The sequence below is a fragment of the Halichoerus grypus genome, chromosome 12, assembly GCF_964656455.1.
Source record: "Halichoerus grypus chromosome 12, mHalGry1.hap1.1, whole genome shotgun sequence".
In the NCBI taxonomy this organism is placed as follows: Eukaryota; Metazoa; Chordata; class Mammalia; order Carnivora; family Phocidae; genus Halichoerus; species Halichoerus grypus.
The window spans coordinates 37,307,258-37,331,919 of NC_135723.1; the positions used below are offsets into that span (position 1 = coordinate 37,307,258).

Below are 24,662 nucleotides of genomic sequence, written 5' to 3' on the forward strand. Positions count from 1 at the left end.
GATTCTTGACCGTTGTGTCATATGATGTAACATGGTTTTTAAGAAAATAAGTTAGGCAGCAAAACAGGGCTGAGCCTTTGTAGTGCTTAAGCTAACATAGGCATTTAAAATAACAAAGTTTTTTTCTTGTGATGGGTCGCTGTAGCTAGAGATTGTTGTTGTTCAGCACATTCCTCTGCATCTACATTAACCCCAGGATCCTCTAATTTTTCTTCACCTACCCAAACAAGCAGTCATTTGCCTCTTTTCTCATAAAGTCTATTATTATGTACATACTTCTGCTATTGGAGTTTTAATAAAGCAATGTAATCATTCTTTTAAGAAATACTAATTGAAATAATATTTGCTGGGTGTGGTAGTGGTGCTGGACATTCATCAGTGCACAGAAGAGGTAATTCCTGTCTTGGAACTTAATATTTTATTGAGGCAGAGAGACAAACAAATATGTAATATAGTGTCAGAAACTGAGAAGCGCTAAGAAGAAAAGGAAGCAGAGTGATAGAACAGTGGTCTTTGAGCAGAGAGGTGAGTAAGATGAGAGAGGCATGTGTTCATATCTCGGGAGAGCACTCTTTACACAGAGGAAATCACCTGTATCCACCTCATCCATCTCCCTTATAATTTGGAGATCATTCTGCCCAGCACATGTATATTTATATTTTCATAGCACTTATCTCAGCAAACTGCATTTCTTCAGTAAATGTTCATAGAATAAATGAGTAAACTCTAATCCCTGAGTTATCTTGTCTTCTGGCTTAACCTGTTTTGTTTTCTTGGCTTTGCTATCCATTTAATTCTGATCATGTTCAGAGTCAAGGCTCCTTGTTTGACCCAGCCACTTATTTATATATATTTTTGTCTTTGTTTTGTAAAATCCATTGGCTTTCAACTCCATTAGAAGTTACCCATGTTTCTGTTTTGCTTCTCCTTGTTTGATACTTAGTATAACCTTGACCATCACATCTTGTTTTGCAGATCTTAGTCCACAAGCTTAGGTTTTTCTTGTTTCTGGCTGAAAGCCATGACATTGATGGACTGAATGGTCATAATCAGAAGTCCAGAATGGGGTATAGTTACCTCTAGAACTCATTACTGTTAACCTAGTCTCGGCTTCATGACAGTTATAGCAGTAGTCTCCTTAATAATAAAATAATAATAATACAGTTAAAAAGATTGATAGGTCAAAATTTACCACTAGAACCATTCACTCTGATGTCTCGGTCATCTCTGCTAGTTACTGGCTCATGATTGTCAAACCACAGTTCCAAATTTGACCTTTAAGGCATGGATTTGATGTTTCAGATTTTGCCATACGGTGTGTAATGAAGTATCATAACCGAGTAAATAAACTAGCTATTCAAACCAGCTGCCACCCATCTGTGGACAACAGTGTATCTGTAGATGCTGTCTGACCAGTTCTGTGTTCGCTGGGTAAGTTTTCCCAGAACTGGTAGTCAGATTTAGAAACGTGTTTTTAAAAACCCCTCCCCAGTAAATGGATAGATAGATATGCCTGCTTTTTTCTTTGGTATCTGGTCTTTTAAAGATAATCTTTTCTTTAAGTCTTTATCGTTACCATCTCTTAAATCAAACTGCACCTCGGATCAGAAGGCCATGAGAGCGGTCATTCCTTCTTCAGTTTGTAAGTAGTGCTGACCTTTTTGACAGGGTCTCTCCGGAGTCCTTATTCCTCCTACAGCAATACAGAAGTTTTTCTCGAATTTTCTGTTGGTTTCCAGTGTTACATGTTAAATTATTACTCATACTGATAAGCATTGGTATATTATTTTGGAAAATATATTTGTCATTTGCTAGACCTTGATCTCAGGTTCTTGTAAGCTGTTATATTAATTTTTCTTCACTTCATTAATTTGCGTCTATATTGGCAGAGAACATTAATTGGTTCTTGCTATTCAATACAGTCTTTGGCTATTAAAATAATTTATAGCCTAATCAATCTGGAACCACTAGATGAAAGTTGTACTTTCTCCTGGTTAAAAGTGTAATAATCACATTTCTGGTAATTTCATTTTCTCCATATATATCTTCTAAGTTTTGCTTCTCTTTAAGCTGTGAAAGGTATCATGGAATCATTATGGTCTTAAAAACGCCACCTGAAATTGTTTATCATATATATTTAATGTAAATAAGAAAATTCGACACATCAAATAGAAGTTCAAGAAAAGGAGTCTACTAGGGGGAAGAAGAAAGGGAAGCTGGTATAGGTCATACTGGTACCAGAACTGTGAATTATTAGTTATATACTTGATGATGCTAAATTGTTTACTTTAAGATCTTTGACTAACTTGAAATCTTTGATAATAAAAATATATTTTAAATCAGTCCGGAAAAGTCCATAAAAATGACTTCTCTTTGTAGTAGTAAATTATTAGTGGCAGGAGAGGTTAAACACTGTGACTTTCACTGTGAAACTAAAGATTTTTATTAAGGTTTTATTTCTCAAAGTCTTCAAGGGGTTTTATATCTTTTCCTTATTGTACTGGTGTAATCTGAAACACTGATCCAGTTTAGGAGCTTTTCCATTGAAGTGTGCAATAAGCACATACCATTTATTTATATCAGCTTGACATTTTTGTGACTCTCTTGCTCTCTTCAAGCCTGTTTCCCTAAATGTAAACACAGAACTGTAGCCTTTAAGCAGATAATTACCATAATTTTTATGCCTAAAATGCCAGTGTTAACTAGGAACAAAGAATGGCATCCTAATGCAAACCTTTTGAAGTGGGGGCAACAATTCCAGTGATCACTGCAGGAATGTTTTTGTGAAAGAGCTCTGTGAGTAAAGAGGGAGTTCAGCACATTTGAATGGCAGGTAGGTAAAGAGTAGGTAAGAACAGAGTAGGTGAGTGCTTGTGGCCTTTCCTGCATACCCAGAGATAAACTTCATTTCTCTCAGGCCATAGATAAAACCTCTCCTTGCCTTCTGTCACCTTCTAGCACTATCTCCCTCTTCTGTCCTAAATTAGCTAGTTAATATCTATATTCACAGGAACTTTTAGTTTTTAAATATATTTTTAGTTTTTATATATATTTATATATAAGTGATAACTAATCATAAAAGAATGAAATTCAAAAGTAACTCGGCTAGTATAAATATGTGGTATTCATGGTATTCAGGGTTATCCTGGTGCTATTTTGAGTTTGAGATTGTGCAATATTGGCAGAAAGTTCACGTCAGTTTGTGTCAGTGTAATGACAGAATATTTTATTTTATTTTTTAAAATATTTATTTATTTATTTATTTATTTCAGAGACAGAGACAGAGATAGTGAGAAAGAGGGCAGGAGCAGGGAGAAGAGGGAGAAGCAGACGCCCTGCTGAGCAAGGAGCCCGATGCGGGGCTCGATCCCAGGACCCTGAGATCATGACCTGAGCTGAAGGCAGACGCTTAACTGACTGAGCCACCCAGACGCCCTTAATTACAGAATATTTTAAAAGAGGGTGTGTTTTGGGCACCTGGGTGGCTCTGTCGGTTGAGTGGCTGCCTTCAGCTCAGGTCATGAACCCGGAGTCCTGGGATCAAGTCCCGCCTCAGACTCTCTTCTCCCTGCTCCTGCCCTCTCTCTCGCTATCTCTGTCTCTGTCTCTGAAATAAATAAATAAATAATATTTAAAAAAATAAAATAAAATATTCTGTAATTATATTGACACAAACTGACGTGAACTTTCTGCCAATATTGCACAATCTCAAACTCAAAATAGAGAAGGGGTGTGATTTTGTTTAGGTGATCACACATGGCTTCTCTGGGGAGGTAACCTTGAAGTAGATCCCTAAAGGAAGAAATAGAGGAGTGAGCCACTAGGATGAGAATTCATTTATTTAACAACATTTATTTAGTGCCTGGTTTATTGAACACTTTATATATGATGTTAGACCCTGTCTGGGAGTTGAGGATACAATTTTGGTGGGGAGAGAGCAATCCAACAAAACTCCCTACTCGTGTGCAACTTGTTTGCTAGTAGAGAGGGAATATTTTGGAGAAAAGTGTCTCAGGTGGAGGGAACAGGGAATGCAAAGGCCCTGAGGTGGGACCATGCTTGATGCACAGAGATGAGTATAACTAGAATGAAGCAAGTAGGAGGGTTGGTGATAGATAAAACCAAAGATATAGCCAGAGCCTAGATCATGTAAGGCCTTTGGATTTTACTCTAAGGAAGACAGGAAGCTGTTGGAAGAGATTTAGCAGAAGAGTTGACATGATCTGCCTTAAATAGGTAAAAGAGAATTATTTTTGCCATAGTGTATCACAGTTAAGGAGAGAGATAAGGTGGCTTGTACCAGTGTTAATGGAAGAAGTAGTGAGACATGGTCAGATTCTGGATGTGTTTTGAAGGTAGACCCATCCAGATTTGTTGATGGATTATAAGTGAGGTAGGACCCAGAGAGGAGTCAACGATGATACCTAACTTCTGGAGAGTGGAGATGGATAAGACTTTTAGGAGGGACACATTTGAGTTCAGTTTTCAGATATGTTAAATGTACTAAAGGTAAGAGAGAGGTCAGGGCTAGCATGTAAATTTTGAGTTCTTGGCATGTGGATGATATTTAAAATGGAAGATGAAATCATCTAGGGAGTAGAATTTGAGAGAAGTCTGAGGCGTGAACTCTAGGACACTCCAGTGTTTAAAGGTCAGGGAGAAGAAGACAAGACTAGCATAGGAGAAAAACCAGGAGGGTATGGTACTCTGGAAACTAAGTGAAGAAAGTTTTTCAGGATTAGCCATGTAGGATGCTACAGTAGTTTAAATAAAATAGGTATTCAGAATTGACTATTGGACTTGGCCATAGGATGCCATTGGGGACTTTGATAACTGTTTCTTTGGAATAGGGCACACAAAAGCCTGATTGGAATGGGCTTGAAAGAGAGTAAGAGGAGAGGAAGTAAAGACTCTCTTACCATCTCCATCAGTTAAACCATTTGAGGGCCTACTCATGCCAGGAGGCATGCCCAGGTCTTGAGATACAAAGATGATGAAATTGGTCCCAGTGCTCCCAAGAACTCACAGTGAGGTAGAGGGGTCAGGAAACCACAACCGACAAAGTGCACTTGATCCCATGTATAGACATACGTATATGTGTAGGTAACATTAACACAAGTAAGATACTGGGCGCCTGCGTGGCTCAGTCGGTTAAGCGTCTACCTTCCGCTCAGGTTATGATCCCAGGGTCCTAGGATCAAGACCCGCATCAGACTTTCTGCTCGGTGGGGAGCCTGCTTCTCTCTCTCCCTCTGCCTGCCACTCCCCCTCCTTGTGCTCTCTCTCTCTCTCTCTGTCAAATAAATAAATAAAATTAAAAAAAAAAAAAAACAGAATTAAGATACTAATTTTTCTTGGGAGGCTGAGAAAGTTACAGAAAGGAGGTAAATATGACCTCAGACTTAAAAGATGAGAAGGACAGAGCTAGGCAGACAAGGAGCAGAGAGCTGGTAAGAGAAGAGTGTCAGGAAGACAGGTATAGGAGGTAGTCCAGTGCAGCTAGATCCTAGGGGCATAGAAGATTACTGGGAAATGAAGCTGGCAAGGTAGCTGGTATCGCTGTAAAGGAGTAGTATCATAATGACAAGTTTAGGCTTTTGTCTGTAAGGAGTGGATAGTTAATTGAGACTTTTAAACCGGGAGTGGTGTGATCACATCTCCATTTTAGAAAGATCACTTGGGTATTCTAGAAAAATCAGCCAGTGAACTGTGTGCAAAGTGAAGTAGAAATAGGAGAAGCCAGAGGGAGAGGTCTCTATTTGGGGACTGTAAGTTCAGGTAGAAATGCTGTGGGGCCTTGGTCCCGATGAAGCAGTGACAGGGGAAGAAACGAAGGAGAGGTGTGTGCTTAGACATGATGGAGGGGGGAGGGTGGGAAAGACACGAATGATTCCAGGGTTCCTCACTTGGACAGTCTGGTAGATGGTAATTACATAACCACCAGCATTAAATGAAATAGCACAGGCAGCCATACCAAACAGTATGTAATTTTGTGACTGTGTGTGCAGGAGAGGGGTGATAATTTTCCTTTCTAGTAGAAGAAAATAAATAATGGAGCCACAACATTGATTAAGTTGCATAGTTTCCTTATCCTGATCCTCCCTTAGAGAAAGCACAGTTGTTCCCAAAATAACTTTTAAATGCTAATTGAGTAATTAGAGATTGAAGAGAAACCATATCTTTTATAGAAGATAGGATATAAAAAAGAACTAAAGAAGAATAAAACCATTTTCTAACTTGGAAGATTTTATAATGTTTTAGTTCCATTTTGCTAAATTTATAAATCTGTTATGCTCCCAGAGTCCTGTGCATTTGATGTCTCTTTCATTCATAAGGCAAGTGTTGGAGATTCGTGACTATATAATTGATTTAAGAAGTAATCTAGATTTACATTTTGTACACTTTTAGACTTGTTTGTATCCAATTTTTGTGCCATAATTTTCTTGGAGGATCTTAAAGCTCAATACACCCTGCTTTTCGGGCATCCCTTTCTTTTATTCCCATTAACCATCTTCCTTCTCATCAGTAACATGACCCCAGACATCTACCAATACAGTTAGCTCAGTTTCAGTTTATAAGTGCTTTCTACTCCTCTTCTTGAGATATACCAGAGTTACCTTGATTAAAGTGTGGATGTGAAATGGTTAACCACACCATAATTTTGGAATGTGCCAGTTCAGTCCTCCAGAGGCCGTCTCTCTTTTCTCATTTCCAGGTTCTCGAAGGCATCTTACTATTGTCTCTATGAAACACCTGCCAATTCATAAAGATTGCTTGTGTTGGCCGATTTTAGGTTATGCGCAGATAATAGCATATGGAGTTGGATCATTTTCACTTAGTATAAAAAGGAAATTTCCAGTAGTTAGAAAATAAAAAAGAAGGAAAAGAAAGAACAGAAACTAAATGTAATTATATGTATGCCTACGAGTATTTTAATTACAGGTCCAGTTTTGTAAAACCACATGGTTTATTGCTATTAGATTTGATTTCAGGCTGTGTGTGTACATGTGTTGTATTTTCAGGAAGTTTCAGCTGATCCTACTGCCACCCTCACAGCAGCAGAAGAGAGAAAGGAGAAGGTACCAAGTCCACACCTCAGTCACCTAGTGGTTTTGACATCTGGGGATACATTATATGGGCTGGCGGAAAGGGTGGTAGCCACAGAATCCTTGTAAGTTGTTAAAAACCGTTGCTTTGCCTTTAAGTTTTTAAGAAAAGTTATAAAAGTAAGCATTGTATAATTAGATTTCTAGCTGTATCCATCTCCCACTTCTGAGTGTCACTTATATATTTCTGAGAAGTCTATCCTAAAATAGATTACCAGTCGATCTTTAAAACTGCATGGTTGGTTTTCAGTTACATAAATGGAAGAAGGGAAATCTTTTAGGTTTCAGTCTTTAGCAACATGATCCTTGCTTTAAAGTAAAACTTTAGGATCGAGCCCCGCATTGGGCTCCCTGCTCGGCGGGAAGCCTGCTTCTCCCTCTCCCAGTCCCCCTGCTTGTGTTCCCTCTCTCGCTGTGTCTCTCTTTGTCAAATAAATAGATAAAATCTTAAAAAAAAAAAAAAAGTAAAACTTTAAAAAACACCACATTATAGCATACTTTATATTTTCCTATCAAATTGTGATTCTAGAGAAACTAGTTACGATGTCAGTTTAGTGTTAACTGTAGTCAGCCCTTGACATCAGCAAGAATGCTTCCTGACCTTTATAAATCCCCCAGTTTTTAATACAGGTAAAGCACATGACTTCTTCCTTTAAATGTAGTCTAGTATCAGTTAAGAGTTTTTGTGTACATTACAAAAAATAGAGAAAAAGAGGGCAGCTGCTGGCAATACTCCGGGCAAATGACCCCCTCCCGCACACCAGCCTCCTGACCTGAAGTTCACGTGTGTCTCAGCCAAGCTGCAGTTTGCTGCATGAGGTTACTTAGGAGAAGTGCCAGCCAGATGTTAAGTCTGTGAATTCACCTCTCTGTTCTGTATAATTAAATGGGATCCTTATGGGAAATCCTTTCCAAAAAAAAACTGTTACGTTTTTTCTTCCGTCTTTTCTGTGATCTGTGCTTCTGTGTCACATGCAGAGCAGCATAGCTCTACACCTTGTGGTTTCCAGAGCAGTTGATCTGAAGTCTCCTTCTTCCACCTCTGCTCACATTCTATGATAAGCTCAGCAATAACTTTTGGGTAGGTTGTAAATGAGCTAATACAAGGTGGTTCACTCAAGTGGAAAAGAATTTTAATGGTCGAATTTTTGCTTAGAGATCTTAAAGATGACATATACAGAAGTATTGACCGGCCTGTGGATCCTGCACTCTGCTTACGCCGTGGCTTCTTTATTCCCTTTAGGGTATTCTTGGCTGAACAGTTTGAGTTCCTTCAGCCCCATCTGGATGCCGTGATGCCCGCAGTCAAAAAGCCCTTTCTTCAGCAGTTTTATTCTCAGGTCAGAGACACTCTTGGATGTCATTTCAACTGTGAGCACATTATTTGGGGTTTTTTGGCTAGTGGCCAGTCTCCAAATTCCAGGAGAGCAATTAGCATACGTTTATTCACTCATAGAATTCCTGTATGAAGTACTGAGCACCTCCTATAACTTTTAGTCTAATGCCCATTACAGCTGTGTTTACAATAAAGTATGAGAAGGGGGAAGAAATGGCAGCAGGGAATTTAACCTTGGCTGGAGGAGGAAAGGGGCATGTGTCATTGGGAGAAGGTTGTCTAGAAAGGCTGTCTGGAGGAAGGATGTTTAAGCTGGGGCAGCCGGCTACGTCGGGAGTATATTGCAAACTAAGGGAATGGCTTACATGAAGACCAGCTGGTGAGAGAGAGCAGGGTGCGTGTCAGCGGCCGAGGAAAAGTCCAACTGTCAGAGCAGGGAAGGGGGCTAGTGGTGAGAGGGATGGCTGGAGGAAGAAGCAGGAGCTGCATGGTACGCAGTGCTCTCAGGCAGGAGGCGGACTCTGTTTCGAGGGTACAGGCAAGGTACCAGAGGATTTGAGACCGGTGAGTGGCATGGTCAGTGTGTAGTTGGCAGCAGTAGATGACAGGCCTGCAGGCAGGGAGACCGGCTTGTAGGCTGTTACAGGTTTACATTTGAGAGGTGACGAAATCTTGAGGTGGGGCAGTTGGAGTGGAAATGGAGAGACGTGAAAAACCATGAGAAATATTTGCTCATCTCCATGAAGATCTGTGGTTCTTTTATTGTTGTGTTACCCGTGGCCTCACGTTGATGGGATGTCTCCAAAGTATGTTTTGAGTAAGTCGTTTGCCAACGAACTGAGGTGTTTTCATAATTTAAATCTCCAGATATATATGTTTTATTTTTAGATGTGATGTATACTAGAAATAGGCACAGAAGATTTTTTATAAACTTGATACTTTTAGAAAATATTTGTTTTCGTTTTTGTGAAATGTATTTCAGACAGTCTCAACTGCCAGTGAACTACGCAAACCAATTTATTGGATTGTAGCTGGTAAAGCTATTGATTATGAACAGATGCTGCTCCTAATGGCCAACGTGAAGTGGGACGTAAAAGAAATTATGTCACAGCACAACATCTATGTAGATGCACTGCTAAAGGCAAGTACACAGAAACACCTTTGTTAAAGACGAGTCTACCAGGAGAACTGTTCCTATCATTGCACTTGCTCTAAAGTAGTGAGATTATAGTTATTACCACATTGCTAGCATCATGATATTAAAGCCCCTGAATCAGAATAGACTTCCTTTTTGAATTTTGGGTTCTTTTAGACCCAAGAATTCTTTGTAGATTTTTTTGGTTTTTGCTCCCTAATTTCCCATCTTGAATTAGAGTTTGATTGGCATGTCTTGGCTGATTTTCATATTAAATAATTTCAGTAACCATGACTGTGGTGACAAGAAGATATTTCTGTAGTTGTGTAGATTTATTAGCAAGAGACCAGGCCCCTGATTATTCCATTGTTGTTGTTGTTTTTCCAGAAATCACTTTACTTTTGCAATGTGTCATGCAAACACCTTTGTATTTAAAACTTACATTTAAAAGTTTTCTGGAAAGACTTGTACATTTTTTGTCATTTATGAATCAAGAGATATTTGTAGATCACCTGATGTGTGCCACACACTGATCTAGGTGCTGACAACATAGTTGTGAATTAAGGAACTTACATGCCCTCAGAGAATTTACATGCCAGTACGGAGACAGCAGTAAAGACATAAATTAAGATAAAATATCTCAGATAATGAATAGCCCTGTGAAAAAGTAAATAAGCAGCAGAAAAGGGATAGAGTGGCAGGGTGTGGGTTGGGGGCAATATTGTTTATTTATGTGTTGTCAGAGAAGGGGATACTTATCAGGAGATAAAGTGAGAGTTGGGGAGAGGCCCGAAGGAAGCAAGGAGATGAGCCATGTGGATGTCTGAGGTGAGGAAAGGGCATCTGAGGAGATGAAAACTGCTTTCAGAAAAGTCTTGTTTTTCATATTTGTCAGTGAAAAGAAAATTGGCCCTTCTTAAGCTCCTGACTTTTATCTCGTTCACACAAACATTCTTACCTGCTTAGTCCAGGGCAACAGATGGTAGCCGGGACACTTGAGAACCAGTAAGCAAAGCCAGAGATCAAAACAGAGATAGCAGCAGAATTCATCATCTCTCTGACTGGTGCCCTTCTCGAGCTCTGTGATGGAGACTGCAAGACCCTCCCCAGACTCGAACTAAGGGTGGGAGATCAGTTAGCAGTGTCTAGGGGTTACTGTCGGGTCTGAGGCTAAGTGACAAGGGTGTTCTGTAATTGCCACCCTGGGAGAACTTTGTCTAGACTCCCCATGAGATTTCAGTTGGGAATTTTAATTTGGAATATGATAGACAAATGTAATTTATAAATAATCACATACCCTTTTTTTTTTTTTTTTATAGTTTTGTTTTTGAAAAGTTTATTTTTTATGGCATGCTAACCATGGTACTCATAGGGATGCAAGAAGAGAGAGATTTCTGCACTCAGTGAATATATATACTAGTAGGAGCCTACTTGCTTTAGTTCTTCTTGTATTTTTGTGGTTTTTTTAAAGACTTTATTTATTTATTTATTTATTTATTTATTTATTTATTTATTTATTTGAGAGCGAGAGAGAACGTGCACCACAAGCAGGGAGAGGGAGAGAGAATCTCGAGCAGATTCAGCACTGAGCTGGACATGGGGCTGAGATCATGACTGAGCCAAAACCAAGAGTCAGATACTCAACCGATTGAGCTGCCCAGGTGCCCCTGATTATTTTTAATTATGAGAAACATTAATATTATAAGAAAGAACCGAGTTTATTCAGATTATTAACCTGAACCCAGTTTTTAGCAGCTTAAAACCTTCTTTCCTAAAGAAGCTTTTATATAACTTTTATTCATTCTATTACTTTTCCAAGTCCAAACTTTTAGGTAAAAAGCAATCTGCATTTATTGCCCCCCAGAAATCTTAAGTAAAATGAAATGGTTTTATTGTTCATTTAACAACATTCTTGAACATTGAATTTAGCAATGAGTAGAATGACATTGTTTACAGTTAGCATATCACTGTATTTTTTTTTTTAAGATTTTATTTATTTATTTGAGAGAGAGAGAGAGAGTTGAGCAGGAGGGGAGGGGAAGAGGGAGAGGGAGCAGCAGATTCCCTGTTGAGCAAGGAGCCCAAGGCGGGGCTCCATCCCAGGACCCTGGGATCCTGATCGGAGCCAAAGGCAGACGCTTAAGTGACTGAGCCACCCAGACGCCACAGCATATAACTTTATTTTTAAAATATTAGTGGAAAGTACTGAATCATGACTGGAAATCTAAAGCAGAGTTTACTGCGGTGAAGCATAAATGCAATAGCAAATACTAGTGTTCTACTAGATTCATAAAATGAAAAGGATGAAGAACAATTATTTATTTAGCTTTGATTTTCAAAAGTAAGCTTAGTGAATTAAAAATTCACTTTTTCATAAATAATTAAAAGCATTTAACTGTCAAAAATAAATCAAAAAAATTGTGATTAGCGAAACAGCAAAAGGATAATAAGTAATCATGTGGTAGCTTGAGTGGTGATGATTAGATTTTTTTTTTCCTCCTGTGTGTTATTAGAGAATTTGAACACATGTCACTCTTGACTTGTTAAGCATTATGTAGCTGCTGTCCTGAGGAAACTAAAGGAAAAAATGTCATTTTAAACCTTGTTAAATTTATTTGAAATGTATTGTCAGGGAAGGAGCGATAGCATTTACTTTTGTAAATGAACATATTTAGATGGCAGTAGTCCAGAGAAACTAGAAATACATTTATTGAAGGGTAGACTGTTTGCTTTCATGTGATTGTTAGAATTTGTCTAAATTAGTTACATATATTTTTATTTTTAGTGGAGAGGTATCATAAAAGTTCCTAATAAGTAATGAAAATACTCAGTTTTTCTGTAGGAAACAGGAAGTATTTTATGTTTTATTTTTTCCTTTGCACTAAAAATTTGCAGCTATTACATGACTTTCAAATCATTTGGAATATAATAATTTATTTACTTTTAAAGAATGTTTAGGAGAGAGGATAATTTATCCAATTGTTCTCTAAGGAGTGTAGCCTCAAATTACAAATGGTTCACGGTTCACTCTGAGTTGAAAGCTTATCAAAATATTTTTTAAAATGAGTTTCTTGAAGATAATTTTAAAGACATATTAGGTTATTAAGCTCTTTTAATCCATACCGGCAGTCATAGAAGAATTTGAGATGAAGAAGCATTTGAACATTGTTAGCATTGTTTAATCTGTTAATGACACTTACTTCTTTTGAGATGAAATGTAGTGTACTCTGTATCACAACATAGTTTATTCAATGTGAGATACTTAAAAGTCCAAGTTATCTTTTGTATTCTCTTTTTGTTTTACTCAGTTTGATTCTGAGTCTTTCTGTATCTTCTTCTTTGCCGGGAAGATTGGAAAGCAATGTGGCACTATAATTATATCCACATATGGCCATGATTTTTGTCTTCTTAGGAATTTGAGCAGTTTAACAGGAGGTTAAATGAGGTTTCTAAGAGAGTTCGGATACCCCTGCCCGTGTCTAATATACTTTGGGAACACTGTATACGGCTGGCCAACAGAACTATTGTGGAGGGGTAAGTTTTCATGAAAGCATTATCTGAGTCTTCAATGATAAATCATAATATACGGATCACATTGTATGTTGTCATTACTGGAGAGAATAGGTAGAGAAAGTCATAGATAGCAGATGGTCCTATAATAATTCAGGTTTGACTTTAGAACATAATTGAAGAAACCTTAAACCCCACTGTGCCTCCTCTGTCTGTGCTTTCTTTTCTCAGTGGTAACCTAGAGCCAGCTAGTAGGGAAGAGTGGAAAGTAGCATCTCATGGTTATCTGAAAGTTAAACTCATAATAATTATTATTAATGATATAATTATTATGATTATGCATAACACATATTGAGCACTATGTGTCATTTACTGGATCAAGCACTTCACAGGATTATATCACCAAATCCTAACATAAACTCTTTGATAGACCCATTATTCTCTCTGTTTTATCAAGGAGAAAACCTCAGAAAAATCAAGGTTTAGAGAGATTAAGTAACTTGTCCAAGTTGACACAGTTTTCAAACACCAAGAAGGTTTATGAACTTCTGATGGCAAAATCAGGCCTCATAACCACTATGTCTGTTAGTGGTATCATTATTATATCATTGTAAACTGTATAAATCTTTCATATGTTGAGTTTAAAGATATATCAGTTCTAATTTTCCCACTTACTCAGAGACCACGCTTATTACATCTAGAATATAAACTATCTTTGGAAAGCGAGCGGCTGTCTCAAAGACCATTCACAGTGGTCTGGAATTGCACATCAGTTGACTTTCCACACTATCATTTATCTGATTTCTTTCCAGTTCTTCTTTGATATAAAGAAGAATGTTATTAGAGAATGGGAAGGTGACAGTGACAAGCTGACAACAGTTTTGGCACTCTGTATTGAAACCAGCGGTGCTGGAAATCACAGAATGGCTCTGTGTCAAGAGTCACAACTGAAAAGTATTTTTAATAAATTTGTTTAATAAAGTAGAAAAGTGAATAATGTTATATTACTGTACAAAACACTTTTTATTAAAACAAAAAACAAAAAAACCCAGTCACTTCAAACAATACGCTCTTCAGTGTCCTTGCAAATTTCCTCAGGGGAAGTACTGCATTCCTAGGGTTGGATTCTCCACATTTTGTATTATTGAAGGAATGAGACACTGACTTCTGAGTAATAACATGTTGTACTCTTAGGGTTAATACATTCTTATTACTACTCCATCTTAGAACACACAGTTTTTTAGTAGTGAGGGGTGTCAGAATAAGTCTTTAAGGTTTATGACAAGTATGTATATCCTTTTTTTTGCTTATATGCTCACACGTTTCTTAGGTTCAGCTGACAGTCCATGGGGGAGTTACTGCTTTTGTTTCTTTGCATCCAGTAGTTACAATATTGAACAGTTTTATGAAACTAAGATTCGTTTGGAGTATTCCTAGCTCAATTTTTGTAAATAATTCTTGGCAGCCAGATTTACGGGAAGACCAGTTAAACTTTCTTACAGATGATTCTGTTAATTGACTGGGGGTGGGGGAAACTGTAGTCTGTGGAGCTGCAAAGAACTTCAGAAGTTATTAGATCTCTTTGCTTTGCAAATGAGGAAGCTGAGGCCCCATAGGTAAAATGACAGCTGAGTGCCAGGGCCCCAACACAGCCCAGTCCTTCTGACACAAGGCTCATGTGCTCTTTTCCCTAGAATCCTCTCGTTTCTGGAGAATCTGTCCAGATATGGGTTAAAGAAGAGTTTAAGTACCTACAGGTTTCTTTTTCCATCCCATCATTTCTGGTTTTTTATTATTGTGTATCTTAGATATGCCAACGTCAAGAAGTGTAGTAATGAGGGTCGTGCCTTGATGCAATTGGATTTTCAACAGTTTTTAATGAAACTTGAAAAACTAACAGATATTAGACCCATTCCTGATAAAGAATTTGTGGAAACCTATATTAAAGCCTACTATCTAACCGAGAATGACATGGAACGCTGGATCAAAGAGCACAGGGTGAGAGCTGGAAAACAGTTAATTAAGTTTTTATTCCTTTTCCTTTGTGCTGTTCTTGTCTGGTGTATTATATAATTCAAAATCATGAGAGTGAAATATAAAGCATCAGCTGATTCTTTGCCATATTCACACTGTGTCTATGCAGTGCCCTTTGTGTAATCGAATCCTTTTGAGATCTTTCTGAACTGCAGCAGTAATTATCTGGAATGGTAGCCAGAGTCTGAACTTTAGCTGTGTTTATCCTGCAACTGTGTTGTGGGAGAAGGCTGAAGTTGGTTACCATCAAGACAAATTGAAGACAGCAACATTGAAGGGATTCACAAGCTAACGTCTGTTATATAACTTAAACCTTGTAGCTCTCAACAGTGAGTTGCTGTCATCCTGACCACACTGACATATATTAGTGATGACTGAATATATTAATATTTAAATGGCTAAATTTAACTTCCTCCTACATTAGATTTTACCTTGAGTATAGATGTGATTATTTTTCTTTTGTGTGGCTATAAAAATAAGTAGAGAAAAGTATTATTTATTAAGTGTCATTTAGGATGCTGAATTTTTGACACGGTTCAACTCAACATCTGTCACCAGAGCATGCTCAGTCTGGGGAGCTTTCCTAATACGACTGTTCTGTCGTTTGTCTAGGTAGGCAGTGTGGGGAGACAGATTTAATGAAAATATGGGAAGTATTAAAATTATCACCTCATTTTATTCCTTCAGTAACTCTAGTGATCACACTTACTTATGCTATATAAACATCATGGGTAAAAGCTAAGTAAATTTTTATTTCATTTGACTGGGTGAGGAAATAAGGAATTATTTATACTTTATCAGCCTCATCCAATCTGGTTTCGATACTCTAGAAAAATGAAATGAATATTAGCCTGAATTTTGTGGAAATGTGCCCACTGTGGGTCAGTTTCATATCTTTAGAAGCAAAATAGAAATGTACATATTGTTTTCAGTGATTTTTATCAGTACACCAGAATTGAGACAAATGTCGTCCCTTTTAGTCCCATTGACTTCTGACATTTGAAAACCAGAATGTTAAACCCAGGAACAGATGGACTGCTGAATGTTGCTGGAATCCATTTAGTAAAGTAAGCTGTAAACACTTAGAGGTTGCTACTGAGGAAGGTATTTAGGGAAAGAGTACAGGTAACTGAGGAGAAAAAGCACAGCTCTTAGATATCCATTATTTGATGCAAGAAAGATACCAATTTTCAGGTTTCCTCTTTTAATATAGTGCACCAAAATTTTTAGCTTAGCATTTTGTGAGAACTTTAACTAGCTGATATTTGTAATTCGGTGAAATTTTCTCAGGAGCCGACTATTCTGTCTTCCAGGACAGTGTCTGGCTCAGTGCTGATGACAGTGGATACTTGTTAAATGTTGACTGATTAAAAGAATTTATCAGATGCTAACAGGTGCTGTCAGAGCTCAGATACACAAACTGAATAGTTTGCTGAATTTTTAAAATGAACTCTTTCTCATATTTTGAAATTGTGCTATCTTTAGGTGGTTACCTCCAGTGAAGACAGATGACTTTTCTTCTTAGATGATAGTATAGAATTCTCTCTTTTCCTTATCTGAACTCTTGTTATTCATCCTCCAGAACGAGATCAATATGCAAACCTTTCTGGTGAATCCCTATTCATTCTTTTCCTAGGAACTCATTATCTGAAATTCAGGAACCAAATAGATTTGTACAGCATAAAAGATTTAGTCTTAATTTTACTTACTAGCTATAATGACAATATGAGGGTTTAAAAGCCAGTAGCTTTCTGATCTTTGTTACCTTACTCATTTATCATATTTCAGAAAAGTTGTTCTATGGTTAGAGATTTTTTTCCTTTCACTTAAAATGTTTGCAAAATGTGGAGTGCCAGAAAATAACTATTTAGTAGCATTTTAAAATTTTGAGAGGTCAGTATATTTTAATAACTTAATAAAGACTGTCACAGAAACAAGCATAAAGTGTGTGGTCTTAAAAGTAGCAAAAGCATAGGCATGTCAGATTACTCTGCCATATTGAAGAGATTCTAGTCCTTTCTGTTTCGATGTATCCTGCGGCGTCCTTATTGTTATTACGGCTGAGTAAACAACTTGTTTCCATGTCTCAAACTATAATTTCCTCTGCTTTTCACTGATTTGTAGTGCTTGGTCACTATCCACTGAAAACTGAGTATCTGCCTGTTCTTTCCTTGCATTGATCAAATACATGTCTTTCAGTGTACTAAATTTGGATCTTTTTTTTTTTTTTTTTTTTTCTCGAGCAGGAGTATTCAACGAAGCAGCTGACCAATCTGGTAAATGTTTGCCTGGGATCCCATATCAATAAGAAAGCAAGACAAAAACTTCTAGCTGCTATAGATGATATAGATAGACCCAAAAGATAATGAACACATTCTTTTTTCTCAATGGCATTGATCTTCTCTCAACATATATGACATGAAAGCCAATTTTTCATGCACTTCTGACTATTGTCTGCTAAGAAATCCTTGTGCATGTTCTTTCCAACTGGAAAGTGGAAAACACTGAAGTTCGTGTGGTGTTCTCAAATGACTTTTATACGCTCTGATCCTTCTCTTCAACTTTTAGTCTCATTTGTTGTATTCTTTTTCTGAAATGATATCATTGCCTTGTCATAAGTATTGTTATGTGACTACAGTTATACATTTTACTGAAGAATGCACTGTAAGTATATAATTAGAAGGAACAGTGATAATGCATCCATGGGCAGTTTTTGGAGAATGAATTTATGTTGGTATTTTTTTACCCTCTCTACTTGGTTCTTAATACATAAGTGAGAGGGTTTTGTACAGTATCTCCTAATTATGAGCACTGCATGAGAATTGAAAAGTACATGTAAGCAAAATAGCTGAAAAATCAGTATGTTCTCTGTGTTTTTAAATGTCAGAGTTTATGTTGGGGTTAATTTGGTTATAACCGTGATCATAAATGATGAAATTGAATAAATATTATACTCTACCATGGTCCGCCTATGTAAGACTAAATTTTGATATTGTTCCACGGCAGGCAGCATTTATGAAACTGTAACAGAACTTTTCAGTGTGTTCTAACAATTTTAATGATCTTACATCCTGGTACCAGTGGTGAAAAGTAATTTCATTGGATGTACCTTTTCAGAGCCTGAGTAGCACCCAGAATAGTGATTATGGGATTTTTTTTTTTTCTTTTCTTTTTCTTTTTTTTTTTTTAATATGGGACATTTTTTCACATAAGCGTTGTTCTCTTTGAATTCTGCTTCTGTCTTAAGACAGGAAAACCTGGCTTAGCTGAGTTAGGGAAAGAACTGTTAGTAGTCAAGCATAAGTTTATGGTCATATGTTCACCTTTCTTAGAGATCTGCTTTGTATCACAGATGTAAAATAATGTGATCTAGCTAGGGATAAACTTTGGAACTCAGTCTTTAGTAACTGTGTACTTTGCTTTGAAACCAGAGATTTTCTCTCAACATATACGACATAAAAATCAGTTTCCCATTCACTCCTGCCAACTGTCTTTTACGGAACTTTTTGCATGTTCTTTTTGACTGGAGAGTAGAAGACTCTTAAGTTTGTGTGGTTTTGGTCCAGGTGTACTGGGCATGACCTATAACATCAGTAGCTCCCAGAATCCTAAAGCATCATCCCATGAGAAATGGGCCTTGTGTCCTGTGAGTCTTCTGGGAACTGGGATGCGGAAGTGGAGGGCGAAGGGTGGTACGTGATCAAGCATAGAGGTGAAGAAGGAGGGAGGGGATTGCCACTCAGTGTCTGCCTTTCCCTGCAGATACTCATGACTGGCACAGTATACTAGAAAGTGCTTTTAGAATCTATCTCTGTGCAGGTGTTAGTATGTGTGTCTGTACGATGAGTTTTTTCTTTTCAGCCTCTGCAGTTCATTCACGTCAATATTGCCAGTAAAACTTTCCTTTGGTTAAAAGGTATGGGCTTGATGCTCTAATGGTCTACTTGTGGCATTAGAATGTGTGCTTGTAAGGCAGATTCTGCCAGTAGCCGTTATCCATGTACAGCCACTGGAAGAGAACGAATATGAAATAAGCTTGGTCCTTGTCGTTTAAATGACACCTTCAGCTGGGACATAAAGAGCTAATCAGTCTCATTTATTTCTCAGTTGATTAAGAACTGCTTGTTTCTTTTTTACATGGACTTTATAGTTGGCTTTCTTTAATTTCCAGTTTAGTTTGCCCTAGGTAGTATGGACAGCAGTTACCTACCTGGTAGAGCGTTTTCCAGGATGATAGGAATTGATACAAAAGAATTACTTGTTAGGGAATCAGCCATGCAGTCAGACAGACCTTTTAACTTACCCATACTCTGCTTTGATAAATATTTTTGAAAAAGCTTTTCTTTTTCTTCATTTCAGGGTAGCTTTTAATAAGTGCTCATTAACATCAAAACAGTAACAGGATACTTGAGTTGTGAAATTACCTAATAACAAGAGAGTTACCAGACATTTCTCAAATACATTATGCAGTGATAATGAATTATAACCATATAACATTTTGTGAAACTAATTTTAAGATAAATAGAATTGAAAATTGTGAGAATATAAATCGAATTATCTGTATTCCAAAATTTTTACTGTTACAAAAATTTCTTTTTGTGTCTAAGTTTTCCTGAACTTTGACATTTTATATGAAAGTATCCTATGAAATTCAAGATTTTAAGTTAATGTGGGAGCATGGTAAAATAGCATTCCCTGATAAAGAATGATTATTTCTATAAATATATTGTCTTGCATTTTAAAATGCTAGGGAGATACATAGCAGTTCAAATGAACTAGTTTGCTTCAGTTTATAAAGCCTACAGAGATCTTATAAGTTCACTTTGACTAGTAAGCTCATTTGCTCAACTTACAAAATGAAATAGAATTTTGCTTGAAGCGAGGGCCATATGGTATTTTATCATATCTTTAAGCAGAATTTCCTTTGAAAATTTCTATTTAGCCGAGTGCTAAAGTGAAACTTTAAGTTAGATTGAATAGCTTTTTCTTTACCTGCTCACTGAAATGTAGTCATAAAAAAGACTTGTAATTCAATTCACTTTGAAAGCATAGTTATCTTTTGTAATGAAAAATTGGACCTGAAGATGAAATACAAATTGTGCTCAGAGCAAAATGAAGAAGTCCTGGGGAAAAATATTTATATTTCTATATTTATTCTTTGGAGTAATTTTATACAGACTTGGTAGTTAAGACAAATGATATTTAACTCTTGAGAATGATTAATGACAAGAAAATTATTAATACTCTGGTATGATCTTTGTAAATATTAAGACCAGTGCAGCTTTCTGCAGATATTCTCTTTTAGTATTATGGAAAATATTTGCTCAATTCTTATCATCCACAAATTTTTAAAGGCCATCAGAAAGTTCAAGGTGCACAACATTCCCAAGGACAAAACTATGTCAGATTTTATACATGAGAATTCTTAACTTGTTTGAAAATAATGGAGGAAAATAGTGCATTAACTCTGAGAGACTTTTTTTGATTTGTGCATCCTTTTGTGAATATTGCTAGATATACCTGCATCATTTGTTCAGTTTGAAAACAAACCCATAATTAGATTCTCTCCTTTATTTGCTAAGGATGTTGGGGGAAGGGGCAGGAATTTGGGGAGGAAGGATAACTAGTCTCTCTATGGGATTTTGGTACTTTATTGATTTATTTAGAACAGTTTTTTTGTTTTGCTTTTTGTTTTTGATGAAGAAACATTTTTATAAGTTCCTTGTGATTACTTCTCGATCTCAAGACTGGATCTCCAGGTTTGCTCTTTACAGAGTTTTTCACACTGAGCCAAGCCTTTCAATCCAGAAAAGGGATTTTTAAAAAATCTACAACCTATATTTTATTCTCTTTCTTCCCCCATCCCTTGTTTCTTGATTCTGCCTACCAGCAACCAAAAGGATTTATGTTTTAAAGAAAAGACATTTTCATACTGTGGGCATTTTGGTCCAACTACCACAAATAGCATACTAATCTTTGCTTTAGATGGGAGGGACATTTTAGTCAGTTTCCATTTCAGTAGAAGTCCCTTCTGGAGCCTCCACTACAGTGTAATTACACCCTCAGGTAACTATTGGAAGACAATTTTTGCTGACTGCCTGCTGTCTGCCTTATCTTATTTCTACTTCCTGTCACAGTTCCACCTTTAAGAACCCAACCAAGATGCTGTACTTTCCATGAAACCTGTCCTTCTCAGGAGTAGGTGCTATGGGGAAGAAGGGAATGGTGGTGGTTGTGGTGGTAATAGAATTTTAACAAGGAAGATGGCCAAAGGTCTCTCTTGGAAGGAAGTAAGGAGGCCAGCCACACAGTTATCTCAGGTAGAGTGTTGCCGGCTGAGGGAGTAGTAAATGCAAAGTGAAGGCTTAGGGTGAGGGCTTCTGCTCTGAGAGCTTTAAGGAGGCCAGCATGGCCAGCACAGCAAGTGGGAGAGAGTAGGAGTGGAAGGGATGTGACAGGACGAGGCACACAGAGTGAAGGCCTATGAACCATGGAAAGGACTTTGGATTTTACTCTCAAGATAGGAAGCATTTGGAAGATTATGAACAGAGCAGACACCTCATTTCTGACTTAGGTTTTAGCAACATTACTCTACCTGTATATTTGAGAAAAGGCCGGAGGAAAACAAGGACTGAAGCAAGGCGACAGAGTAAGAAGCTAATACAGTAAACTAAGAGCAGCATAATGGAGGCTCAGACTGCTGGAGTTTTGGTGGATATGGTGAGCAGTGATCACATTCTGGATGTGTTTCAAAGGTAGAGACAGGGTTTGTTGATTGGTTGTTGTGGAGTTTGAGAAAAGAGGAATTAAAGATGATTCCAAGACTTTGGCTTGAGAAAGTAGAAGTCTCTGGGAGAACTGGGTTTGTGAAGATGATCAAGAGAACAGTTGGACAGCTGAGTTTTAAGAGACCTTGAGATATACCGTTAGAGGTATAGAGAGGCAGCTGTGCACGAGTCTGGAGAAGTCAGGGCTGTAGATGTAAGTGTGGGAGTCATCGGCGTATAGCATAGAAACCCAGAGCTTTCTTTAGGACGCAGAAAAGTCATACCTGGCCCGTGAAGGTTAATAAGCATAGGTCATAGAGGTTTTGTCCCTTTAGAGTTGCCATCTGCCTTGCAATTGAGCTCAGGACAATTTCCCCATCACACAGGATAGGTTAAGGAAGAGGCTTTTTTGGGGAAACTCACAAGCCTGGGAGAGCAAAAGGAGCAGGCATTATCTCCCACCTTCTTGGCATTGTCACTAGCAGAGATGAGACAGGGCTGGGAGCATGCAGAGATTGTGTTGAGGGGGCAAAGGGGGAGGTGTTAAGAGCAATTGTGAGAAAAACTTGCCACCTAGTGACCTGAGGCCTGTGGACAGTGTAGTTATTTGGCTGGGAAGTGGAAGCCATTTCCCTGGGGCGGATGATTTCCGGTGCAGCCCTTGCCCTAGCTAGCTCATCACTGAGGCAACCAGAGTGAGCTCCAGGGTCCTGTCTTGAGTCACGCACTGGCTGGGTTCTAGTGGATTGGACAAATAGTTCCTAGCCTCAGGAGTTTAAATCTAGTAGGATAAACAGATGTAAGACAAACACATTCCATTCTGGGGAGTACTCCAAAGGAGAATTCCAGAGTGGGAGTTAGGAACAACACTGAGGAAGACATGTTCAAGGGGAGACTGAAGAAGAACAGGTGTTAGGGGAGGAGGCTGACAGCAGAGTGTGCTTCGGGATCAGAAAGGGCAGGGTGGGGGCGCCTGGGTGGCTCAGTCGGTTGAGTGTCTGCCTTCGGCTCAGGTCATGGTCCCAAGGTCCTGGGATCGGGCCCCGCATCAGGCTCCCTGCTCCATGGGGAGCCTGCTTCTCCCTCTCCCACTCCCCCTGCTTGTGTTCCCTTTCTCGCTGTGTCTCTGTCAAATAAATAAATAAAATCTTAAAAAAAAAAAAAAAAGGGCAGGGTGGTTGGCACCCAGAAGGGGCAGGGAAAGGGGCACAGAGAAGACAGAGGAGATGTGGAGAACTTAGAAAACCTGTGCAGCCAAGCAGGAGACACAAATGAATAAAGCAGCAGGTCTTATTCAATAATGCGTGACAGGCATTTTGAGATGTGGGCAATGTGGGCCCAGCTGAACCAACAGGCACTCCAAGTCAAATTTTAATATCTGCATCCAAACGAATGAATGAGCTCCACTGGCCCATCAGCTCCAGGGAGAAGGGAATCTGTATAGGGAAGGGAATTCCCCAGAACATCTATCTGTGGGTTCCCCTGTACATCTCGACAGCACTTAGCATAGAATCTTACTTTGCTCAGAACTATATGATGGATGGAATGGTCGAATGGAAGGCAAATACTGAGGCCCTTTGAACTAGAATTCTTCCCTAAACTGTCCTGAAGTGCTGCTTGGTGTCTCCGGGGCAGGCTTGTCCCAAGTATGCTTCTTTACACCCCTGAGCTCCTTGTACTGGATCGGACGTGTAATTGCTGTTTGTTTGTTGGCTTCTCAATATTGTGGAAGGAGGATTAATTACTCAGTGATTGTTGAAGAGAGGTCCACACTGGCATTGGAAGCCATTAAACATTAGCAGTTTAAAAAGAAGCAATAACTCACTTCAATTCCTTAACTTTTTAACACCTGCAGACTGCCTGGGATGAAGCTTGAGGTGTTTTAATAGACTGCCCTAGACCAGTGGTTCTCAAAAGTATGGTCCCAGATCATCAGCCTCAGCATCATCTGGGAACTCGTTAGACAAGCAAATTCTCAGGCCCCACTAGAGACCTATGGAATCAGAAACTCTGGGGGTGGAACCCTGCAATTGGTATTTTAACAACTCTGATGCATATTGAACTTTGGGAACCACTGACTTCAAAGACACAGTGGGATGAGGTGATGCAGAGAAGGTGTTCACCTGGACTTTCTTTCCCCTCACAGGGCTATAGGGTAGCTATTCCAGACACACTGCTGAGAAGGCCTTTTTTTTTCTTTTTTTAATGTTTTTTAGACAATATTTTGTGTTTGAACAGGCCAACAAACATGTGCATCTCTTTCACATGGACTTGAGTGGGAAGAGATTTTCCCAGATTTTTAATTGGTGCAAGAGTCATGTGCAGTGAGATGGTGGAACTGGAGGAATATTGTATCATTTTACGGAGATTTGGTCCTTGATTCTCTCAGCAGCTGATTGAATCAGATGGAACGAGGAGCCACTTGGTAAGGGAAGCTTAGCATGAGCTGGATGTGTTGGTGGCTGGGGTTCTGTTGAGTTCATACTCTTGCACCTTGCCTAGTCTCTAATTCCCCTTCTGTGCCATCATTTTAAAGAGTATTTCTGTATTTCTAAGATGGGAATAGTAATAGTACCCACTTCATGGGGCTTTTGTTTTGTGCAGATGGTGACTGGGGCCTAGGAGGCTGCAGCAGTTTTCCCAAAGTCACACTGCAAGGGATGGGATCAGAACTTGAGTCCAGTGTTCTTCCTGTCACTGCTTCTAGCAGCCATGTGATCACATGCCACTGACGGACCTCATCACATCTCTTCAGAATGCTGGTCTGCCTAAAT

The 24,662-nt window shown here is 38.4% G+C and overlaps 1 protein-coding gene across 2 annotated transcripts in view; it reads left to right on the forward strand.

Annotated features, from left to right (window-relative positions):
• Positions 1 to 18,087, forward strand: part of VPS50 (VPS50 subunit of EARP/GARPII complex) — a 130,955-nt gene extending 112,868 nt beyond the window's left edge. For both annotated transcript variants that reach the window (XM_036113279.2, XM_036113280.2), the window contains 6 exons: positions 7,023 to 7,171; positions 8,350 to 8,446; positions 9,425 to 9,583; positions 12,990 to 13,111; positions 14,896 to 15,085; positions 17,368 to 18,087. In XM_036113279.2, the coding sequence (XP_035969172.1) occupies positions 7,023 to 7,171; positions 8,350 to 8,446; positions 9,425 to 9,583; positions 12,990 to 13,111; positions 14,896 to 15,085; positions 17,368 to 17,487 (837 nt within the window). In that variant the 3' untranslated portion in view covers positions 17,488 to 18,087. The remainder of the gene's footprint in view (positions 1 to 7,022; positions 7,172 to 8,349; positions 8,447 to 9,424; positions 9,584 to 12,989; positions 13,112 to 14,895; positions 15,086 to 17,367) is intronic.
• The last annotated feature ends 6,575 nt before the right edge of the window (positions 18,088 to 24,662 follow it).